This window comes from Pantherophis guttatus, chromosome 5, assembly GCF_059756535.1.
Source record: "Pantherophis guttatus breed Tessera chromosome 5, ASM5975653v1, whole genome shotgun sequence".
In the NCBI taxonomy this organism is placed as follows: Eukaryota; Metazoa; Chordata; class Lepidosauria; order Squamata; family Colubridae; genus Pantherophis; species Pantherophis guttatus.
The window spans coordinates 51,612,195-51,637,476 of record NC_142067.1 but is presented as its reverse complement, the minus strand read 5'-3'; the positions used below and the strand labels follow the sequence as shown (position 1 = coordinate 51,637,476).

General features: G+C 36.7%; 1 protein-coding gene across 3 annotated transcripts in view; it reads right to left on the bottom strand.

Annotated features, from left to right (window-relative positions):
- The window catches only part of HUNK (hormonally up-regulated Neu-associated kinase), a 48,491-nt gene extending 24,025 nt beyond the window's left edge, over positions 1-24,466 (bottom strand). For 2 of the 3 annotated variants that reach the window (XM_034432392.3, XM_034432463.3), the window contains exons 1-2: positions 23,505-24,266; positions 3,930-4,222 (exon numbers count right to left, since the gene is read on the bottom strand). In XM_034432392.3, the coding sequence (XP_034288283.1) occupies positions 3,930-4,222; positions 23,505-23,759 (548 nt within the window). In that variant the 5' untranslated portion in view covers positions 23,760-24,266. Of the gene's footprint in view, positions 1-3,929; positions 4,223-23,504 lie in introns of all 3 variants that reach the window. The other variant, XM_034432342.3, reaches the window with a different exon arrangement.
- Between the last annotated feature and the right edge of the window lie 816 nt (positions 24,467-25,282).

Below are 25,282 nucleotides of genomic sequence, written 5' to 3'. Positions count from 1 at the left end.
AAAAGGTTCAGGAGAAAAGCTAACTTTGGATTTATTTTTTAAAAAAGTCAGTCTTCAAGACTTCTGACAATGAATCCAATTCTAGCAGGTTGTATTACTGTTTGACTATTTCTAGGGACTTTATGTTTAGAACACAGTCTATGTATTCAATATGCTTCATTACAAATTTTACATTTAACACAACTGTCATTGGATGGGATAATTACTTGGATTAGAATAGACAGGAAGTGAAAATGTCCTTTTTCTTAGAACAGAATACGATAAGTTTTAGGTAAACTGAAAAATGCCTTTTGAAGCTGTCTGAATAGAGAGAAAAGCACAAGTGCCAGCAGGATCTTTTTCTCCAAGGCAAATAGCAAATACCAAAGAGGAATTATCTCAGGATGGCAGGAGAGGAAAGAGATCATTCTCTTTGTTTGTCATAATGAAATAAAATAAAGGAAGTGTTTCTTAGTCTAAATATATTCCTAATATGGTAATATGTTTTAATAACTACCTTTCAACAGTCAAAGTACTTTATTATAGTAAAGTACTTAGCAGAGTCAACTGGATGGAACAATTCCAGTAACTCAAGAGTTCCTAATAAAAATTTACATCAAATTATGACACATATTTATTACTGAAAATGATAAAGCCAAAGAAACGCTACTGAAGGAAAACCTTATTAAATACGCACTAGGAACCAGATACTGCAAGCCATGTTAATACCAACTATTGCCTTTAATCACAATAGAAACTGTGCAATGTACTGTATCATATATCACATCCAGAATATATACACCTAAGCATTAATTACATTTATATATATAATATCATGCATACCTCAGGAAATATGTTGAACTACATAACATGGTAAAACCTGAATGAAAACAAACTAATCAAGTATAAGACAAATGTACTGGAAAGATTATTGGGGAACCTTTTAACATTCTTGGTACAAAATCAAAGGTAGTAGGATAATCTTTCTAATAAAAATATTTCAGAAAAAATGAAAATAATGTATGATAGATTCACATTACAACCTAAATACATCAGGCTCATTGCAGCAGTTACTACTGATTATATGCACGTTATAGAAACATGGTTTATAATCCACTGTTTTTGCAGACTATTAAATGTCATTCTATACTATAAAGAGTATCTTATCAATTGAGGCATCTGATAAAGAATCTAGAAAGTAGAAGTTAAGCTGCTAGTTTAAAAATGATTTGATTATGTGTGATCAAACTAATATCAGATTTCAGCAACCACATCAGTAAGTTTTCTCATTATCTTTCCATAACCTGGTGCTCCAGGTCTTCCAATGATGCTACTCATCACCACTTTAACTGAATCCCTCCATCTTGCTATTGGTTGTCCTCTTCTTTACTTTTCTTCCACTTTTCCTAGCATTAGAGCCTTCTTCCAGAGAGCTAGATCTTATTATATAATATGCCAATATGAGAATTTCATCCAGATCATTTGAGCCTTGAGTGAGAACTATGGGTTCATTTGTTTGATGATCCATTTGTGCATTTCTTGGCTATCCACAATATTCTCAAGAAACTTAAACATCAAAGTTCAAAAGCACCAATACTCTATTTATCCCACATCTTCAAAGTCACAAGGAGATGATTTTATGTTCAGGGATCCCAATATTCTAAACACATTCCACAGCTTAACCTGATTGACACTATCGTTGTTATTATTTTTTACAATCAATGACTTTTTCTTGCCATTCTTTGGCTTTCCCAATTATCCAGCATATATCAGCAGTAGCTCATGTTTCTTGCTTTTTATAAAGCCACCTTGAACACTCCATTTCTATATAGGGAATCATCTGCATTGGATGACTCTAAGAATTATTCACTTGTATGTGGAATTACATACAATATCTTTTATTGTACGATAGCAAGTTCTTTCTTTAGTCTCCGTGGTTAGGGATTCTGACTTGTCAGAAGTCAACTGTGAAAGGCCAGAAATGATGACCATGAGATACTGTGATAATTGTAAATGTGCTGTTGTAATGTCAAATGGTTGCTGAACAAATGGTCAGCAAATTAGGATGTACTTACAATGTTACTGCCAGAGATCATTTCATGAACAGTACTAAATTTTGACTCCCATATCCAACGCAATAAGCAAGACTGTTCTCTATTATATATTGTCCTATTTCTCAAAATCTGCTAGTTTTCTGAATAATTAAGTTTGAGAAGATAATATGCACCCAGATCCTCAATTAAAGAAACAGTGGAAAACAGATACATAGGAAGCAGTCTTTGCTATTGGAACATTATTAAATTCCTTTCCTTGATGTTTTGACAGTAATTACACTGAGTATCTGTAGTTTTAAAATTACTTTAAAAGTTGTTGAGAATATCCTGGTTTTTACAATACAAAGGTTTGCTGAAATACCTTCTGAAAAGAGGTTTCAAGATTGTTTTCTTCTACCAGAGAAAAAGAAAATATATTCTCTCAAACTTGAATGTGCATTTTTTATTAGCATTCAATCACATTCCAAAGCATACTTTATAGGTAGAGTCTCTGTCATAAAAGTATGCACAACAAACATTAAGTAGAGATTCTCATAATCTGAGTGTTTCATGAAATATTTCATGAAGTCAAGGTCTACATGCTTCCCAATACATACAAATTGATAGGATTTTCAATGTAATCTTGCAAACTAGCAGTTAGGTTTCAAAACATCCCTATGACACCAAGTTGCTTCAGAAAATTGGGGTTAATTTATATACAATTCCATTTGTGTGCTTAATCTAACCACTGCTGATTCAAGCAAACATCTTGTGACCCTAAAGTGTGATTGAAGCTCCCATCATCAGTCACTATTTACCTTGCTTACCTATGACAATACCAGACTGAAATTAAGACTCACCTGAGTAACAATGCCCTTCCCTACTATAGTGCTTGAAAAAAACATAGCCTCAAAACCCACCTGACGGGTTATCTCTGCTGGAATTCTAAGTCTCCATCATTCCACAGAAAGGGTAATTCATATTAGTCTGTTTTGCATTCAACACTAAATTAGAATTTAATGTTACATGCTATCTAACAGAAACATGGTGAATATACTATATCATAAATAACTTTCATTATTGCTTACTCTGATGAATAATTCAACTCACTGCACCATAGCTCTGAAATATTCATCCTTACACTTCTACTTCCAGAAGACTGTTGGACTGAGGGGAAGTTGGCTATTAGGCAGATACAACTTTCCACTAGTACCTTGTAGATTGAGATTTCATTGTAGAGACCTTGGTAAAAATGGGAGCTTTTTTCTACTCACAGGCACAACATAGTGGGAAAGAACCAACCTAGAACTAAGGAGAAATTTCCTGACAGAACAATTAATCAGTGGAATGACTTGCCTCCAGAAGTTGTGATTGCTCCAACACTGGAGATTTTTAAGAAGGGATTGGGCAACTATTTGAAATGTTATAGGATTTCCTGTTTGAGAAGGGGGTTGGACTAGAAGATCTCCAAGTTCCCTTCCAACTCTGTTATTTTGTTAAGAGAAAGAAAAAAAATGAAATCTGCAAATCTTATTAGAATTATTTTTCCCATTTCTAGAATTACATTTTTTAAAAAACAAACAAACCCTCAAATGAGTGCAAGGCATAAACCAGATAAACCAGATTAAAAAGATCAAGAATAAAAGTCACTGTGACAAAAGAATTTTTTTTTAAATTTATACAATATTGTATTTTTCGTTATAAATTCTTATCTCATTGAGTTTTACCAGAGTCACTAGTAATAGGTTAAAAAATAGCTATGCTGAGTTGGAATTCTGAGAGTTGCAATGCCGATTCGTATGAAGGACATCAGTGGAAGACTAATAACTGATGAGGAAAAAATCTTTTTACCCTGGATATGGATGGAAATAGGTATGTATTATTCCAAAAATATGAAGCAGGCAATGTTCACCTTACCTGTGAACAACTCCTGCCCGATGTAGATGCTCAACTGCTAATATAAGCTGTCTGATGTATTTGCATGCTTCATGCTCTTCCAACCTTTTTTTCTCATAGATTTTGTGCATTAAGTTGCCTCCTGGGCATAGTTCCATGACAAGGTAGTAACTATTTTCAGTTTCCAAGATATCCAGCAGTTGAGCAATGTTAGGATGACGAATCATTTGTTGGATCTGGCCTTCCCGTCTCAAATTCTTGGTCACATAGGTGTCCTTTTTCGCTCTTTTTTTATCAATAACTTTCACTGCCACCTAGTAAGAAATGAAAAATTGATATTGTTTTTTTAAAATATTTTAAATTATGGCATTTTCTTAATTCACAATAGAAAAATATACTTGAAAATGTAATAGTTAAATTTAGTTTTAAATTCTAGTGTTCATCCCATCCTCACATTATAAAATTAAACCTCTATGACAAAAGTACAAGTTTCTAAATGAGTCATTTTGTGTATTTCTAAACACAATCTCCATTTTCTTTTTTTTGTCTTGGAAAGTATCCATAGAGTTGTATCCAAATATTACACGAGGGACTTTGTTTATATAAACTTATAGTAATAATTGGTTTCATCAAAAACAAATCCATTTATGGAAAATATGTTTGCATATGTAAAAATGTATACCATAAATGGCCATAATTCATGTAGAAGTTAGAAATGATATTAGTAGATAAATATGTCTGGAAATCAGCTAATAATTTATATTGTAATAAATGATAATTGAAACAGGCAAGCACCTGCCACATAACATTCCAGACTTAACAAGTGTAGGTAAGAACGGTAAAAAAGTGGACAGTGGATGTTGCACTCCCAGGAGACAGAAGAGAAGAGAAAGAATTGGAGAAAATAAGAAACTAATGAGTTGCAAATAGAAAGACTAACACAAAAATACTGCTTAGATCTGTATATAGTGCTTATTTCACCAATACATTATAACATCCTAGATCTCCTGGGAAGAACTTGATGCATATGAAGGTCAACACCAGCTAAAGGCAGCTGTGACTTCACAATTTTGTCAACAGATAAGAACAATCAGCATTGAGAAAGTCATTACCAGCAGCTTTACTTCTAGTGATACCTTTACCTCCATCAAACAACATCTGCCTATCTTAGGTCATGGGGAAGGATTCAACAGAAGGATAAAAATTTCAAATCCAGTCCAAACATATGGTATTTTTTGGAGTAGAAGACGCACCGGAGTATAAGGCGCAGCTTAGTTTTTGGGGAGGCAAATAGGAAAAAAAAAATCTGCCTATCAGGTAGTCATCTGGCCAGCGTCCTTAGTCTGGTCAGCTTCAGCACATTAGTTTGATGGTTTTTATCCCCTGCTTGGGAATAAAAAACAGCTTCTAAAGCAAAACCGATCTTTGGAGAGAGAAGCAATGAGAAAAGCAGGCAAACCACAGAGATCGCTTCACTCGCTAGCACCTCATTAGGGCTGGAAAAAAATTTCACAGCTGAGAGTCGGAGGGAGCAGGCAAAGCATGGAAAATCGCTTCACTGAAAAAAAGCTTAGCACGGAGATCGCTTCACTCGCTAGTGTTGCTACCACTTGTTAGGGCTGAAAAAAAGCTTCGAAAAAGCTACATTCAGAGTATAAGACGTGCCCAAATTTTCAGCCTCTTTTAAGAGGGAAAAAAGTGTGTTTTATACTCCGAAAAATACTGTAGTCTTGAATGTGCAACCAATCATTATAATTACAATTGTTCCATAATTATAATATATATGAGAGCCTGTTTGGTGTAATGGTTAAGGCATCAGGCTAGAAACTGGGAGACCGTGAGTTCTAGTCTCACCTTAAGCACAAAGCCAGCTAGGTGACCCTGGGCTAGTCACTTTCTCTCAAACCAAGAAAGGAGGCAATGGCAAATCACTTTTGAAAAGCCTTGGTAAGAAAGCTGCAGGGAGTAATCAAAGCAGTCTTCAGGAACTGGTACGATTGAATGAAGCAGAAAATATGTATATTGTTATATGTATATTTACCGTAAGCAAGAGCATACTGCGATTCTCACTGCTACTCTTTGGACAATTGCACTATCTGAAGCCTCTTCAAAGCTCATATTACCTTATTGCAGAGCTGCAATAAACTAATATAGCATTGCTAAGACCTCTATCATTATGGCCAGCTTGAATAAGCATGGCACAATTGACATACCAGGTTATTCAGCATAAGGGCACTTCTAGCTGCAGTCATCAGTTAAGTATCCAGGTTCGAAGCAGAATAAGAAGCACTCCAAACTTTCTCGGAATAAACTAACTCTCTTAGAACTGTCTGAGGCAGGGAAGTGATAAAGCAACCAGATAGGGGAAAGAATTTAATTTATCTTTAACTTCAATAGCAATAATCTTATTTACATAAATGTAACCTGGCATGAGGCCCATTATTATCTTTGTATAAATTGCTTCTACCGGTGACTAGCATTCTGATTACTTCCTTTCTAAGAAAGAACTTGCCAAAATAATGAAAGTAATAAAATTAATCTACATCAGAAAATAATTCTTGTAAACTACTTCTGGGATAAAATATGAGTTGCTAATGTCAGTGCAGTTTGACCTCATCTTCCAACCAGTGTCCTAGGGGTTTGGAATGAATGATACATTTCTGCAGATCAAGAGTGAAAAGTTGTGCATGGATTAGACTGGGGGTGGGGAAGGAACATTACTGAGAAAGGCAACAAGCTGATCTTCTGCCAAGACCTAAAGAACAGAGCAATACTGCAACTAGCTTCACTTTTAATGAAAAGATCAAAGTAATGCTCCATGGGGGAGATGGCAGTTGTAAAAATGTGATAATAAAAATAAATTTGTTAAAAATAGAAGTTGTTTAGCAATGTAATTGTGCAAAATGCTAGTAGATTACTCTATATTGATTCCACAAGGTAATTTTTATGATTTTACAAACATTTTGAAGGAAATCAGAATTTCTACGCATGTATTTAAACAGAAGATGGATTCAGGTAACTAATGAGATAGCTATTTAAGCATGCAGTAGCTCTATTACAGAAAAGAGTTTGAAGCTGTTTCACATGGTTAATTATCATGTAAATCCATCCTGCCTTAACCAAGTAACTGGCCTTGCATATGCTTTTGAAGTTGAGCATCATACATTTAAGGAGATTATTCTTAAGGATTCATCTGCTGAAAGCAAATTGATTTATGCATACTGGAAAGCTGTTCCTTGTTGGCAGAAGGTGGAAGTAGAGTTGTAGGAAGAACCAGAGAGAATACATTGTCTTCCAGTCACAGGAAACACCACAGGAAGAAAAACAAATATTATTTGAAAAGATTTGTGAACCATTTCATCCCCAAACTTAATAGTCTCTACTTTATTAAATGATTTAGATGTAATTTTATTTTTTTAAAAATTACCCTCTCTAACTTAGTGTCATCCAGACCTAAAATTCTAAAAACTAAGGTCTCCTAAGCAATTGGAGGTTGGGAAGATGTTTTATAGATGGTAGACAGATATAGTCTCTTATAGCTAAATCCTATCAAACAGCAGATCACCTTATTTGCATTAAACAAAGTTGTTAAAAATTAAAAAAAACATTTTAAATAAAAGATGGTTGTTGCAATATTTGCTAGGAAAAGTGTTTAAATCACATTCAACAATTTATTTTAACCAAAAACATGGCATGTTGTGCACTGAAAATTGTAGTCTTGGAAAATTCTGGTTTTTGTTTCATTTTTCACAACTAGTTCAGCTACATATTACATATGTAAATTGTAATATGTAGCTGAACTAGTTGTGAAAAATGAAACAAAAACCAGAATTTTCCAAGACTACAATTTTCAGTGCACAACATGCCATGTTTTTGGTTAAAATGTTCAGGTAATCAAGATTTCAAGTTATATGCTGTAAATAGTTTATTTTTTAAAAAAATCATAATTTTAGTTTGCTTATGAATATAATAGAAATTGATTGATTTTTGTCTACTGTTCTTTTACAGGATTGTCTTTCATTAAGGATCTTTGTTTCTTTCAATTAAATACATCGCTTTCCCATCAATTTTCCCTTTACTTTAAACAAGGACAATCCTTTGAACTAAAAAGGCTACAAAATAATATTATTAAGTATCTCAGTTGTAATGAAAGTCAAAGCAAATGTGTTTTAATATGGTTAGGTCAGAAAATGGCGCTTTAATGGTTTTCTAGATGTCCAATTTAATATCTTTAATGGAGTAGAACTCTCAAACATGCAGTTGTGTCTTAGTAATATATTTTGACCATAACTATCAACTGATATGTATAATAATTGTTCTTTCTTCAGTATCAAAAGATAGAAATTAAAAGTACCATTTTTGTTAGAAAGGAGGAATGCATACAGCTAATTAATTTTCCTCACCATTTGTTATGAAGTTCAAGTGGATAGGGAAAAGCAATCCTGAAGTGAAATAGCTTGTCTAATTTAGTACTTGTTCCTTATGCTCAGAACTGCCTTTTCCTTATATTCATCATGACTAAATTATTTTCAGTTCCATTAAAACATTCAAGTCATGGTATTTGCAAAATAGCTTGCTGGTAGGAAACAAAACACTGGTTTCTATAATTACACTGAGAAAAGGGTTTTAAAAAGCAGGCACATGTTCCCTGCAAATTACCCTGACATACAAATTATTGAATGCAGATCATTTTATTTAAAAAAATTGTATGTCTAAAAGTTTATTTAAAACTGTTCCTGAAAAAGTCTTGATAACCTTGTTAAAATATATTTAATACACATGAATAAAACAAGTAACCCTTTCAGTGGTGAAATCCTCTGCGGATTGCCACCGGTTTGCTGCCCTCACATGCATGATGCATGGTGAACACCAAAAAGCATGCTGCGAAGGGCGCGCCAAAAGCACGCTGTGCGCACATTTGCAGCGCATACCAAAGGCGTGCTTTGCGCAGAAAAAAGAGGCTTGGGAGGTAAGTAGAACAGCGAGGGGGGAGAACAGCTATGCCGCATGATTTAGCTTCACTAGAAAGCGGGATTCCTGCTTTCTAGCGAATATAAACCGCATGGCACAGCTGATCGTCGGAAATACCTGTTCAGACAAACTGGTAGCTTTTCTTTTACTACCGGTTTGCCCAAACTGGTGTGAACCAGTGGCATTTCACACCTGAACCCTTTTTACAAATATTACAACATGTTATATCCCAGGACAGAGAGTTTGAAGCTGGAGAATTACAGAACACCTGCTTGTCATTGTGACAGCAGCAGTGAGCACAGTATTGCAACCCTGGACTGAAATTCAAACATGGATAATATTTATGGAGGAAATGTTTTAATGTCACTCTAAGTATGGAATAGCATGAAACATAAAAAGAATCTCTCCATAGTCTGAAGAAAGCTAGTGAGTTTTCCAGAAACATTTTTTCTGATTGGTGCCAAAACATTTATTAATGCTGGGCTCCATATCTGTACATTTAATCACTGGAATTATCACAAATAATGCAACGAATGGAAGCGAACTATACTCCATAGGATAAAAGCAGATGGAGTGAACATGGTCCGGGTTTGGAAGATAGTTATTGTTTTCCTACTTGTTGAAAGTAACTTTAAAAAAGCAACATAAACTATTATTCATATCACTATCTGATTCATCCTTGGAGTGCTTCAACACTGGCTAGATTAGACAAGGCTAGTGAAGTATGACTGACAGAGAGCTAAATGGAAATGCAGATAGTCCTTGAGTTATGACCAGTGACTGTTCAAATTATGATGATCCTGAATGAATTGGGGTTACGACTAGTTCTCAGAGTTCTAGCCATCCCAGCACTCCCATGGTCGCATGATCACAATCTGGACAATTGACAATTGGTTTTATTTATTTATACATTTTATTTATTAAATGTATATGTTGCTTATCTCCCCAATAAGGCGGCTTTGGGCTTACCCTTATGACTGATTCAGTGTCCCAAGATCATGTGATTACCACTTGAAACCTTCCCTACCAGTTGCCCCAAGTCAATGGGGAATCTGGCAAGGAAAGTTGCTGGAGTTAAGTATTACCCACCTGCTCATCCTCCCCCAGCTCCTCTATGCCTGTGCTACATAGATCACTTTTGCATCCTCATGTACCCTCCCCAACTCTAGCTGCACCTCCCTCACATCGTTTGTATCCTTGTGTCTCTTCCTAAGCTTTGCTGCCCCCTTTTGCACCTTCATGCACCCTTGCTGTGTCTCCATCACACCCCTATACTCCCTCCCCAAATCTCATTGTGCCTTTCACAACCTCCTTGTAATGGATGGGTGGATGACCTTGGGAGATAAGGGGAAGAAATGCTGCCTAAGAAACAATCAGACAAGAGAGGCAGGAGCTCACAACAGATTAAGTTAGAGAAGAAACTTAGAAAGGACTTGCCTTAATTTTTCAGACAGTTAAAAGTGTTGGCAGGTATGTGGACCTTCAAGATATTGTAGACTTACCATAAAGAAGAATTAGTTCATTTAGTCATATTTCCTGTCTGGTTTATCCAGGAAGGCTGACACTCACTGAGCCTCACTGAGTTATTGGCTATGTTATAACTTTGCTACAAAACAGTTCTCCGAAATCAAGCTGTCTGCAGAGCTGTGAAGGAAGTACATCCAAAGTCATGAGTGTATGTAGAGAAGATATTTGATGCACAACACATAGAGGCCAAGTATGTTGCTTCTGGCCAGATACCTGATCAGCTCAGCTATAGGTCATCCCCTTCCTCATTTTATAAATTTAGGAAAAAAGACAATGTTGAGAGATCAAAAAGATATGCAATACAAATGTATTTTCCTTATTTACCTCGTCATTCCCCTCCTGAACTGAAAGTAATTCAAAAATATGAAAGCGGAAAAGGGGAGACAAATGTTTATGTCAAAGAAACATATTTTTCTTCCCCTTTATTGTATTTTCTCTCAGCTTCCAAAGGAAAAAAAATGCATGATTCTCTGTTTGCATAGTCTCCCATTTCCATTCAGACACATTTCTAGGAATGTCATGGAATCTTCCCTTCATATATCTCCTTGAAGGTGAGGAAGTTGGGAAAAAAGAGTTGGCAAGTAGATGAACTAACATTTTAGGGTCATCGGATGACCTACATAGCATAAGCATAAGCATATTAAACAATTCTAAATTCCTCAATGTATCTTTTGTCCACATGAGCTATAAAAGGAAGATAAAAAGGTTCTCCTCCTCCCCTGACATAGTACAGTTTACTCAATATAAATATTTTATGAGGATTATTAGCAATAGTTCATGATTGATTAGTAAATAACTGAACCTGTTGGCTAGCATAATACCACTACCTTTCAAAGAACTTTTGCCATAAACAAAATCTTGTGGAAGTCATGCTATTAAAAAGACATTTATATACAAAACATGGCCAGATACATAACCTTACACATCATAAAACTGTTAAAAAATCAACTACGTACAAGAAATCAGATGTCATTTTTATGTAAGATCTTGCCTGGCATCTATTTAATCTAACTTTGCAAGTTATTGCAAATAAATATTGGCCCTCTATGGGGAGAAAAAGTCTACAAGGAGAAAGAGAGAAATTATGGTGGGCCACCAATGTGCAATGCCTAAAACACTTTGAAAACTGTAAACTTAAAAGTATATTTTCTGCCAGGTGTTTATCAAGTCAACCTGATGCAGAACGCAAGAAAAGATTAGAAAAGAAATATAAATTTTGTAGAATTTAGTCAGTGTAAAGTAGCAATCAATGGGTCCCTTAGAAAAAAATATTTTTCTTGTTCAAGATTTGCAATATAGAAAGCCATTAAGTGTGGTAGGGATAGAACATTTTAAAATATACTTGGTCCATACAACTCTTCCAGGAAAACAGATGATTATTTAACAAAGATGGTACGGGACTTATCCGAAGTATTAAATCTTTTAAAAAATTTTGGTATGCACTACCTTATGCTCTGCTAACAAAGCTTAATTCTTATTCTTTTTTGTATATCTACCGTATAGGATTTGCTCTTGAAATATTACATCTTCCAAAAATTTAACAAAAAGTTATTTTAAAAAATATGTTATTTCACAGATATTCCACTCCCTCCCACCCCGCATTTACTAAAAGGTTCTATCTTTCTCATGTACAACATTCAAGTTTTCAGCCAATCATGTTTCATTACTGGGAAGAGTAATAAAAATTAGCAACTGATGAATAGGCCTCTGTATATTGTTTCCCATTCAACATCAATGTGACAGAAACTACTAAACACAGTGTGAAAGGGCAGGCAGGGTAGAAAAATATTTATGTACTTATTTTTCAGAATTATACCTTCCTACGTACTCTGGTTACATGTAGAGTTAAGAAGCAGGGAAATGTTTTAAATTCACCAAAGTTTTGTAAGAACTCTGTTTATGATGAGAACTATAGAACTGCTGGATAAATTGAACCTAAAATTAAGAATGCTCTGCTTCAGTAGAAACCTCCTCCTTAAAAAAAAGTGGAACAAGAGTGCTACTGTTTCAAATGCAGAATGCTTGGGCATGCAGATGTTGCTCTTTAAGTCGTTACTGCAAAATCTGAAAACTAGGGGTGTATTATTTTTCTTACCCCAAGTAGCTATAATAGCAATAGCACTTAAGACTTATATACCGCTTCATAGTGCTTTTACAGCCCTCTCTAAACAAGCTTTGGGTTAATAAGTAACTTTTCATTTTAATGAATTTAAAAGAAAGAAAAAATACGTAGATTACGAGTTAGACATTGATTTTCAATTTAAGTGAAGAAACATATTTGAGCCCATCTGAATTAAAGAATGGATTTCTGACTGATATGAAAATAAGCACCACTTTCCTCATCTGAAGGAACAAATTTACTTAGTGATCAGTGCCCATCAGCATTAAGCAGGGTCTGGAGCAAATGTTCCAACTTTTTTTTTTTTAATGGTATGTAAAAACTGCATTTTAAAGTACATGGCAAACACAATCACATTGATTCAAAAGTAGTTCTGTACAGGAAGCTACAAAAATGTGGGAGAAATAAAGAAGGAAAGGTGCAATATGATCTTTTACAGAATTACTCGTTCAAACTAGGAAATTTCTATTTAAGACTTAGACTTAGACTAATTTTGTCACTTTGAATGAACACTCATCAGCATACATTAAAATGAAATTTCGTTGCATAGAGCTCTCAGAGGGTCACCACCTCCAACATACACTACATAAACATAACACAAGAAAAAAATACAAAATTATGCATATACCCACATATATTATATGACACAGAGTATTTGTTTGGTTCTGGACTAGAAGGATATAGAAATCAGGTTTCTATATCTTGTTCTGTCAGGGTTATGTAGATTTAACAGCTGTAAGCTGATGTAAGGTGGTAAGCGGAGGCAACTGAAGTCTGATGCAATGGGAATGAGGCAGCAGGGTTACTGCCACTTTAAGAAGCTGGGTAAGAAGCTGCCTATATAAGGGAAGCCATTAGAGGGAGTTTCTCCTCCTCGTGTTCTCTCTTCATGTATTTCATTGCTCTCCTTGTGTCAGTAACTGTATGATACGTATAAGTCTGTATATATTTAGTTGTATATAAACCACTGTTATTTATCTAAAGACTCTGTGTGCTGTGTGTGTTTTGCTCCTGGGTTTATCTCATAATACTAGTTACCCTGCCTAAACTCTGACATGTTCAACAAATTATAGCTTAGCACAAACAACGTTTTTTTAGGCATAATTATCCTCAGTAAGTTTAGGACAGTGTACTGATTGAGCAAGAGAAAAATGTTACATGAAATAGGGCTACCAGATTTCCATTTATATGCAGCATTCATGTCAATGGTGGGTTTCTACTGGTTTGGGCAAGCCTGTAGCGGCGATGGTGAGCTGACAGCGAACTGTTTTGCTCCGACCATCAACTGCGCTATACCTACCTATATTTGTTTATAGCCCAGCTGATAGGCGCTGTAGAGCGGATTGCCGCGGTGCCTCCACTGTCCTGAAATGCAACACGCTTGCATGGAGCGTGCACGCGAAGTGAACCAGTTGTAATACCGGTTGAAATCCACCACTGATTCATATCTATATACTTCTAAAACTCTTGTGTGCGCTTAATTATTTGTTACCTTCAATTGGGCAAAACGATGCATCATACACAGGGCAATAATTTTTGAATCAATATATCTCATATGGGCTAATTCACGGAATGCATCCAAAATCCATTACTTTGTGCAACTGAAATTTGGCAAAGTTGTGCCCACTTTAGTGCTGAACTGTGGTCATTTGACTGCCATTCCCAATATTCCCTGCCAGTTTCCTGCAAGAAAAAAAAATCAATAGGGAAGCCTGCAGGAAGTAAAAAATTGTTCCTACTTCAGCTGCTTTTTTGCCCGCCTGTGATTATTGTGTGTCTGTGTGTGTCTCTGTGAAGTATTGTGTGTCTCTGTGAAGTATCTCTGAAATAATGATCCAACCCCAGCACGAGTTGTCTAGTATATAAATAAATCTTCTCCATTTCTGCACTATTTTCTTCTCTCATTTGTTGTTTTGCAAACTATAGTTCTTTTAACCATTAGAGGGTTTATTAAGAAAATAGTGAAATATCTGGAGTCTCATATTGACTTGAAGCATTTTATAGTATAGTCATTAGTTCTGAATGGGGACCTAACTGGAAATTTTGATTCAATTTATGCTGGCTAATGAAAAGATTATCAGTAATATGGTAACCTATTGCAGCAGTCCTACCTTTCTGGAGGAGGGGAGGGGAGAGGGAATGGTTCTGTGCGTGTGTGCATAGCTCGTCAGGTGGGCACGTCCACAGCTCTCAAAAATGGAGTTTCGCATGCAAGTGTGTATGCACGCCCACTGCTTGTACAACTGGATTTGCATGCATGCCTGCTGCTCACATATGCGGAGCTGCAGCCCAAGGGTTGGGGACCACTGATCTATTGCAACTTTAATTTAGTTACACGTATATTGTCATAGAAACATGCCACACATTAAGTAAAACATATTATAAATACTTCTGAAATGACAAATGGAGAAAAATGTAGTAGCAGATGTGATAAATATTACATTTTGGAAATCTTTTTACCATGGCAACTTCAAGCAAATAAGAAAAGTATGTTCATTTTCCTGTATATGTATTCTTACATTTCTTATAATCCTTATGTAAATTGTTGTTAATCCTATACTTAATCCTATTCTTGGAGATCCATACAATTAAGTAAAATAATTTATAGGAATGAAATATATGAAGTCCACTGAAATAAATACATAGATGATAATTCTACATCTGCAAAAATTTGAAACTGTATTATTGTTTGTATACCACATATATAAATAACCAAAATATAAAGCAAGACATTTGAAAAAATAAACTTGTTATGGTAGTATGCAGTTTTTAAAGTCTATGGAAGATAATCAGCCACTGACTAATTCAAAAAGATGTACTACTCAGCTGTTTTAGAAAGCTGTTACTTCTTTCATTATGAATTTGTGGAAGATTAACAAGAATTTACAGCATTCAGCACTGCTTGCTCTTCCTACATAAGCCTCCCCTGCATTTTCAAGATTCTAAAATACAGAGCATAGCAGCTGTTTGTATTTAAAAAATAATATTAAAAGATTTCTATAAAAAGATCCTTCTAATATTAGTTATTCTGTCTTTATAGCATAACCTGGTTATCTTTAGCAGTTACAAGTAGTGTACTTCAAAATCTGATTTCATACCAGAGCAAATAATTGATTTTTAAAAAAATTGCAGTAGCATAAATGAAATGTATCTTTCAATAGCTGAAATCAAAGAATCCAAAGTGTTTAATCTTTAATCTAATTTTAAATTTAATTTAATTTAATCATTCTTTAATCTCAGGATCCAACCCTACAAATAGTAAGCAATTCTAGTCACTTTGTCATGTAATAATGGGATTTTTTCATTCAACTGCTAGATTAAATGGTACACAAATTTTATAAATACCAATGTAAAAAAAAAAATCAAACTAAAAGCTGGGACTGCAGCCCTGCTTTTCTTGACGTGCATTATATATGCAACTAATATAAAAAAGAGGAGGGCTTTGATTATATATTCATAGCCACCATCTCAGTTTTTTAAATACTCCTGGGAAGGATTTTTTTTTAAACGAACATCACTTTAAAATAGCAATATCTGTTAAAGAAACTTTTCACATTGGTCAAAGGAAGCAATTATATATCTGACAAAATTAAAGAAATATGAAATTTATTTTTTAAAAAACTAGTCATAGAGTTAGAAAAAAAATTAAAAACTAGATTTTAGTTAATTTTTAAATTTATAATTACTAAATTGAAATGCCATTAATCTTATTTGTAAGAACGATTACTTCAAAGATAAATGAAGCATTTGGTATACTTTGGGGACAAATTAAAAAGTGAAAAGAATTGAGGAAAGTACAATCTGAATTTCACAGTCACATTAATTTATGATTAGCCATTAATCCAAAACATACAATCCAAAACAAAGATGCTGAACTCTCATTGAGAAATGCCATCCATTCTACTTTGGATTATCTAATAATTTTGAAAAGGCCAATTGGATCTGATTTGACTTTTCTCAGATTCTAAAGTAGGATTAACACCTACATTTTATTATTTTCAGCCCATTGAATATGGGGGGAAACTATGAAGTAATTGGAACCCATTTATCTGTCTTTCAGGATAACTCTCTACAAACATAACATAACTGGACTAAACTTTGTTGGAGAATTCACAAAAGAAAATGGGCTACATCCAGACAAGGGCTGTAAAGAAGGGGAAATTCCAGGAAAAAAAAAATTCCCCAATGAATCCCTATGAGACAGGCAGCTTGGAATATTGCCAACTGTTCCATTCTGAGCCCCCCTTTCTCCTCCTCTCCAGTCGAGTATCTAGATTGGCCTATTGAAAGAGGGGAGGGGAAGAATTATCAACACTATAAAATTTATAAGAATTCTCTGGCTTGTTATTCTTTCCAATCCAGTGTAACATTGGAAAAAAATTGTACAAAGGGTCTTTGGACTCAACAATCTGTCAGCAGGATACCTCTCTAAAAACAAGAGAACAGGACTAAATTTGGCCTAGGAGAAGACAGCAAAAGAAATATGAATTGACCCATCAAGCTGGAAGCTATACAGAAAAAAATCCAGGAACAAAAAATTCCGCAGTGACTCCTTATAGGAGAGACAGGGGGGCAGCAGCTGGAGCACTGGCGACAATTCGATTCCAAGCCCTGCTCCATCTTGGTCATGGACCTCCATGAGAAATGCTTGCAACCCATTCTGACCTTCTCAGAGCACACAAACAGAAGGGCAATGCTGATGGGGAATAGAAGAATAGAATGATATAAATGCAAGATGAGGAAAAAAGAAATACTGTATTTTTCGGACTATAAGACTCTCCGAAGTATAAGATGCACCTAGTTTTTGGGGAGGAAAACAAGGAGAAAAAAATCTGTCTCTGCCTCCCAGCAATTTATCTCCTTGTAGAAAACAGCCTGGTCAGCTTCAGCACAGCCTGATTTAGCACAAGCAGCTGATTGGTGGTTGGATCAGCCTCCCGGAATATCTCCTATCAGCTGTTCTAGGCTGAGGGGATCACTACCGCCCATTGCCACCCATCACTGGTGCTGCCTATCGCCACCTCCATGCACCCCATTTTCGGCCTCTGTGTGCCCCATTTTTGGCCTCTGCGCATCCTGTTTTCGGCCTCTGCATGTCCCGTTTTTGGCCCGTTCCAGGCCGCAGGGATTGCTGCCGCCGCTGCCTATCCCTGCCATCTGGAACGGGCCAAAAGCAGGACACACGGAGGCCAAAAATGGGGCATGTAGAAGTGGCGACAATCCCTGCAGCCTGGAACAGCTGATAGGCAGTATTCTGGGAGGCCAATCCAACTGCCAATCAGCTGCTTGTGCTAAATCAGGCTATGCTGAAGCTGACCAGGCTGTTCGCTGTTTGCTGCAAGGAGGTAAATTGCTGGGAGGCAGAGGCCGAAGGGTGGGGCCAGCGGGTAGGTGGGGCTTCAGCAACATTCGCTGTATAAGACTCACAGATATTTCCACCCACTTTTTTTGGGGGGGATGCATCTTATACACTGAAAAATACTGTATATGCATATTACATATTATTGCAATAGAACATATAGATTCTTACCACAGCAACTGCTGAACCTAGAATTGTGGAAAAAACCCAAAAGTCATTCTCTGCATACTTTTCCCAATCTGTAGGCAGCTATATAATAACAATTCAAAGATTTGGTTCCATTCACTGTGTCTCTGTACTGGCAAAAAATAAAATGTCTTATCAGTTGCATTAACAGGAAAAGATTCATGATAGAGGGGTTGTCTCGTGAAAAGTTTACAAACCTAGTCGCCGAATCTCTTTGATGCTGTCCAGATTTTTGCAGCCCAGTTCTGATCACCCTAACATCATTTCTTTTGCCCTGTTACAAATATGAACAGGTCCCTGAAAAATTCAGAAAAAAATGAAGAGTGGTGCTGAATTGGACAGCTTATCCGGGTCCCAACATATACTGTACATGCTTAGTTTGGATGCTTTTATAAGTGAAAGATGATATAATTAGGATTACCAGATCAGGCTGCACAAATCTGAACCACCACTGAGTGGCATACTTTCCACAATGATGACACCAAATTCTAACATAGCATTCTACAGTATTTCCATATCATGCTCTAAAGATTTTTCCTAACAATTAATTGGAACATCTTTTAAATTAATTTTTTAAACTGATAAAAAGTCACGGGTAACACTATCGCACAAGTGTTAAACATTTATAATAACAATGAACTTTAATAATTTTCAATTGTATCTTTATTCTTTTCTAATGCCCAAGACATTGCTTTCATTTGTTTAATTTACTTTTCACAATTTTCTTAATAACAAGTATTATGATCTAATATTTGTAAGCAGAAAACCAACATTGGTGAATGAATAAGAGATTTATCTAATCTGCAGTATACACAAAATTAGGTGAAACAGCTAATACCTCTGAAGACAATAGATAAAATCAAAATGATCTTGCAATAGCAGTTGATAGAAACCAAGCATAAGCTAGCAGAATGATGTGAAAATACAAATAGACAGTTTCAAAACAAGTATTGTTATCAAATAATGTATAGAAATCATTCCACTTTATCCTGTTTCTATTTCAGTTTAGTTTATTGCATCACAGAGCAGTACAGAGTGCTCTATGAACATGAATGTGTGTGTTGTATTTCTAATTTAGTAAGTTGATAAAAAGCTTTAAGACAGAATTAAAATACATATATAAAATCAATCAATCAATCTTTATTGATTAACCCTTGGGCCATATTAAAGTGCAGCGCTCCAAAAACAATTATTACAAAATTTTGGTAGAAACAATTTAAAATGAAATTGGAATAGGAATAAAACACAATTTTAAAATGAAATTAGAGTATATAAAACCTAACATCTATAAGATTCAGAATGCATCCTATATTTAAATATAATGTAAGCACTAAAATTATATTAAAAATGCTAACATCTAAAATTACAATAAAGTGGTAATATCTAAAATATAAATAATATAGTTACACAGAGTGCATTATAGAAGATTAGTCCATTGGGGTCCAATGGATCTTCCATACTGCTGCACAAGACTTAGCTATATGAACAGTACAAAAAGTAGTTCATTTATGAGGCATCTGGGCATAGGCTAACTGAGTGACCAGAATATCTACTAATTAAAGGTAGGAATCTGCCTAATATTTTCCCTATAACTGTTTGCCACTCTGTATTCTCTGTCCCTTGCTTCAGGGTTTGTTTTGCCTAATCTGATTCCACTTAAGAACTGAAGGAGAGTAGTCTAGATTTAAAAGATTAGATTCAAAAGCCTTGACCAAAATGGACTAAAAAATGTCCTTAAAAATTAATGATAGAAATTAAGCTTCAAAGGTTAATAGGATCTAGACATACTCTTGACTCAACTTTTATCATATCTATCTCCAGTCGTAGATGTGCATTTGAGATCCAGAGAAATATCTGGAGAGCTACTCTGATTAATTTAGATTGTATTCTCTTCCAAGGAGGTGAAACAAGAAGCAGGAAGGCCAACCAGAGTCCCATAGAGAAACTGGACTAGTAACTTAGTCCAAAAACGCTTAAATGCAGCTGGAACATAATATCCTCCCTTGGATCAGAAAGTTTGAGGATTGCATTGGAAGGTCTTCGTCTAGTAACAGCAACATATACACAGTGGGCCTTCCTTGATCCAGTGGCATGCATGACTAGCCTAAATACTTAAAGCTAGTCACTTGTTCTATTTCATTGTCATTAATGCTCCAGAGAAGAAGCTTTGCCCTTTTGGCAAAAGCCATAATTTTGGTTTTCTGATTTATCATTGTTGCAGTATTAGACCAAAGTTCTGAGTTCTTTTAAGACATATTGGTATTCTGAAAAGAATTACAGAGTAATTCTTTGCTGCAATTCCCTAGTTTGACAGGATGGAAGTTGTTTAGATATCTCGCCATACTGTAGATATAAAATTTGAAAAGCGGGGAGTTAAGAGAGATGAATGTGCTTAGCCCATAGTACATAAAAGAGAAAATATGATGAACACTCTTTAAATACTTCAAAGAAGCTCATGTAAAAGAGCAAGACTACCTTGCTATGATACCTGAGTAACAGATATGGAATAATATATAAGTTACACGAAGTCAAAATTCCAACAGAACATTAAGAAAAAAACCTTCCTCACTTTAAGATCAATCAATAATATGCTTTCCTTCACTGGATCTATTCAAGGAGCTATCTGCTGGAGATCCTTTACTTTCAATTCTTGTACTGAACAGGGAACTGAATGCCGAAATGATCCCTTCCATTTCTAAAATCTTATGCATAGTTAGTTTAGAATAAGCTCCATTGAGCAGTGTGGTGTTTTTAGAAAGTATAGGCTCAAATTTCTTTAGAGCAATTGTAAGAAATATAGTATCCACCAACTATCTATCTACGGTATGTTAAATAGAAAATTAAATCAGATTCTGCACATTTACTGCGGTACATGTGACTTAGATAATTTCTGCACTAATATTGTCTTCTAGAATCATCAAACTATTGTTGTGCCAAAATATATGTAGACAGACTTTTTATTACTTCAGGAATATATCAGAGCTATACCACCTTGATTTAAGGTTTCAATGTTCTAGACTACTACTTTAGAGCTTAAAACTAATTACTCAATGTAGTAGGCATAGGCAGATGCAGCATAATCAAAGTATCTGGGCCCCACAAATTACTAATGGATTTCAAAGCAATATCTAAAGCATTATGGTAAGCTGATTGGATGTGAGGAGGCCTTGCCCTCTTTTTCCAGACATAGACAAGACGTATGTAAATCCATATGAACAATGAAATGTTAGATAGGTACTTGAATTAAAAAAAATAAAGTCCTCTTCAAATTAACCTGACAGGAGTTATTTGCTATTGTCTTTTTTTCAACTTCCCTGTTAGCCTAATTCCAGAACTGTACGCGAGATCAGGAAGTTGAAAATCATGCAGAATAAGGCAATGATAATGCACTTACAGAGTATTGCCAAGAAAACTACACTGAATAAGGTGTAACAATTATTTAGTATTGTAATTAGTTATTACTTTTCCAACATTAGGTAACAGAAATAACTTACAAAATGTTTTGCAGTTTCTTTCACCAAGTCACTTATCTCAGTTGTCTTGAATAGTCCTACAGTATTATATGAAGAGTTTCTTCAGTAATCTCATTTACATAGTAATCTGTATATTTAACAAGCTCAAAAAGTTACAAGACTACAAGTGAGTTTCCAATAGCAAAAAAATGAACAGTTTCAGATTATTAAATATTATATTTTTATTATCTTGAATTTCAGATTTAAGGTGACTATTCCGGTGACCTAGAACATGAAGAGTGTATTCAGATGAATGTCTCCTTTACCCTGTCAATCAAAATACACTATGAAACTATTCTAACTCCCCCCACCCCCCATACATAAAAATTAAAAGAATGGGAAACCTTCGGAGCAATTACAAATGAGCATTTTTGCCCTGCCACAAGATTATGAGTATGGGGCAGAAAGGCAGCAAAATAAAAGCTTCTCTGGGACCACTCCTAATTAATTCTATTGCAATAAACTAGATTCCTCAAACTAGATATTCTGGAAACACATTGAATAATAATCCAATCAACAAGAATAGAGTAGGAGTTATGCATGTTGTCATCCAATAAATTCCAAAGAAACAAGTTGAGGAAGGCTGTAATAGCCCATCACAACTTAGATTAGTCCATGTTTTTTTTTACCACTAAACATCAGTAAATTCATTAAGTCTTAGTATTATGTACACAGGCCTAGAGTGTCTTGTATGGTTTTGGGCGCTTCCAGACAAGGTTTTTTTCTTAATTTAGACTGCTACATTTGCCAGCTTTTGGGGAAGGGTGGGCAGGAGATGATTGGAGAAGGATCAGAAGACCTATTCTTTGGGACCAGTGGAAGCTATCTGGAGGCATCCTTTGTCTTCTTACCGTTCCCTAATATTGACATACTCAGCCCCTCTTTCTATTCTTAACTTCATTTAAAATCTTTCAGATGATGTTTACATATAAGGCTTTGATTTGCAAGCACCCAGCGTCAAACAGAGAACTCCTAAGTGTTCATGGGGAAATTTAAGGGCTTCAACAGAGAAGGTTTCTAGCTCTGCCAATTAAAATATATTGTAGACTTTTTAAAAAGTCATTTTTAATTAATCCCAAAAAAGAAAAATAACCAACCAGCAGAGAAAGACAGGAGGGTTACAAACAAAAGATTATGACATCTGGGCCTTCTGTAAAATATTGGGAACAATGAAAGGATTGTGTGAAAACATAGCCTTCCACTTGTAACCCATTCCTGTTCTCACGGCTTCCTCTGACCTTTTTTTTCCCCCTCAAGGGGGCTTCCCACGGAATTGCATCTCCAATACTACAAATCAACGACCATTGTGCAGCAACAACTCTTCTTTGTTAACTGGGGATAAGAAGATCAGGAAGGAATGGCAAAAGACACAAGGGTTTGAAGCTAGAAAATACATCGTGTGAGCCATAACTGCATAAGTGGCGATCGCCCCGAAGCCTTGTTAAGAAGCAACGGGCAAAATAGCTGGCTGCAAAGTATCTTTCGACTGGAAGCGCCAGGCGCCCTTCGTCTGGAAGCACCTCAACAATTGTGAAGTAAAAGCAGGGATGTCAGGGGGAGAGAGAAAGCTGCGAACAGCGGCCCTTGCAGGCGGATTAGGAATGAGGATTGGGCAGCGGCGTCGGGATGGGAAGAGACGGCTGAAAGCAACTACCTACAGGGCTCGGAAAACGGGCCTTTTCACGGGTTACTTTGAAGGGCAAAAAAAGACACAACTTAGTCCATGGAAAAGGCGGTGCTACAAAACGCTCGGAGCCGGGTGATAGCTAACCCCGTCCGGCCCAGTTCTCTCCCAAAATGGGAGGAGTGGAAGCGGCCGCGCTAGAGGCTCATAATGTCTGCTAATAAAAGACTGCCTGGGGTTCTTTGGCGGGAAATTGCCCCGGCGAAGAAGAATGGAAAGCTTTGCAGGAAGAAGCTACCTTTTCTCCGGTCACAACATGCAACCCTTCCCGCACTTTGGCGAAGGAGCCTTCTCCTAACTTCCGACCGATCAGGTAGTTGCCGACCCGCTTGGTGTGCTGGAATTCTCGGATGCGCTCCCGGGAGGCCGAAGCGTTGACCCAGGCGGCCAGGAAAGTCCCCTCCGGACTGAGGGGAGGCGTCGTGGGTTCGTCGTCGCTGAAGCTCGCCGCCGTGGGCTCGCTCAAAAGCCCGTCGCCAGCAGCTGCCGGCATCCTGCTCTTGCTGCAATCGCGGCGTCCCGGATCCAAAGCTCGGGCTGCGTCTCTCCCCTTGGCCCGTTCCCGCAACTTGCACGATCGCTAAGCCGCAGCGGCCCCGGCGAACTCCTCTGCAAAGCCGCCTCTCTCTGCTGCTGCTTCTGCTGCTGCTGCTGCTTGAAGTCTGCAGCACCCGCTTGCCAATGTGATCCGCACCCGGGAGTCCACGTGGGGAGTTGCCGGCGGCTGAATGACGGACTGAAGCGCTTTGCTTCTTGTCAATGAAATAATGGCACGGCGAAAAAGAAAAAAGCAAGGAACCCGCTTCCAGTCTTGGCTTTGCCGAGATGCCCGGCAAATGCGACGACCACGAAGCTCCAGGCTCGGCTAGGGCGACTAGCACAACTACAACGCTAAGGCTTCTCCTGCTCACGTTGAAGAGGGAACCCGAGCCAGCTCCCGCAGATCAATTGTCTCCAGCCTCCTTGGAAGCCAGTTGGCTGCCGTTTCCTCATTGGATCTGTCGATCACTTGTCCCCTCCCTCTTGTACCGTGCCTGCCTTACTGCCTCGCTCTCTCCCGGTGCCGCTGCTTGGGGCTCCTTTCCCCTCCAGCTGGGGAGGAGGGAGGGGGAATGGGGACCAAAGACTTCATTCAAGCTGAATTTGCCGTAATGTAACCCGATCGCTCGGTTAGGGACAGATGCAATAAAAGAAATAATTGCATTCGACAAGGATCGAGATCTTGAAGTTCGGGTGACTCCTCCCCGTTATTCCCTGCAAACCCCCCCCCCGTTTTATTTAGTGCAATTTGTCTCCAGTACTAAAGCCACATCACGAGGAAATTCGTTTCTAGAGAACGTTAACACGAGCTACCTTAAATGCACGAAGATGCTGCACGTTTCTATAATTAGGACACTCGAGCCATATCCTAGCCTCTTTGCATGTCTTTTTCCCGAGCAAAGCGTTTATTTTTCTCAAGATCTTTTATTCTTACCCTGACAATGTTGTTACCCTGTTTTTTTTAATGACACCTTTTGTGCTCAAAAGCACTTCACTTTGTTTTCACTGTTTTCTGGTGAAATGAGCTGCTGAGCTCAAATCGTGACAGCTGTGCCAGTAGAAGTATAATGCTTCTTGCCTCCTTTTTCTTTAGATAAAAGATTTGAAGCTGAAATGGCAGTTTCCCCAGGAGCTGAAAGAAAAGCTCCACCTTTTCTTGTACATTATTTTAATTTGGAGCACTTGTCTCCATTATCAACATCTTATTTTATCTTAAACCTAGCTTAAACTGTAGCATTCTACAGTACTCTGTTCATCATACTTCTATACAAATAAAAATGGAGGATATGAATAAATGTGAAACTGTCAGAACAATTTAATACCAGACAAAATAAAAGAGAACATCTGTGGATCCAACAAATCTGCCTCTAGTTGAGTGATCCCAAAGATTGAATCAAAAACATTACAGTTGCCACACAGACATTGCTCAAAATACTTTCACATATGGCAACTCCTTTAAAGAGGGCTTGTAAACAT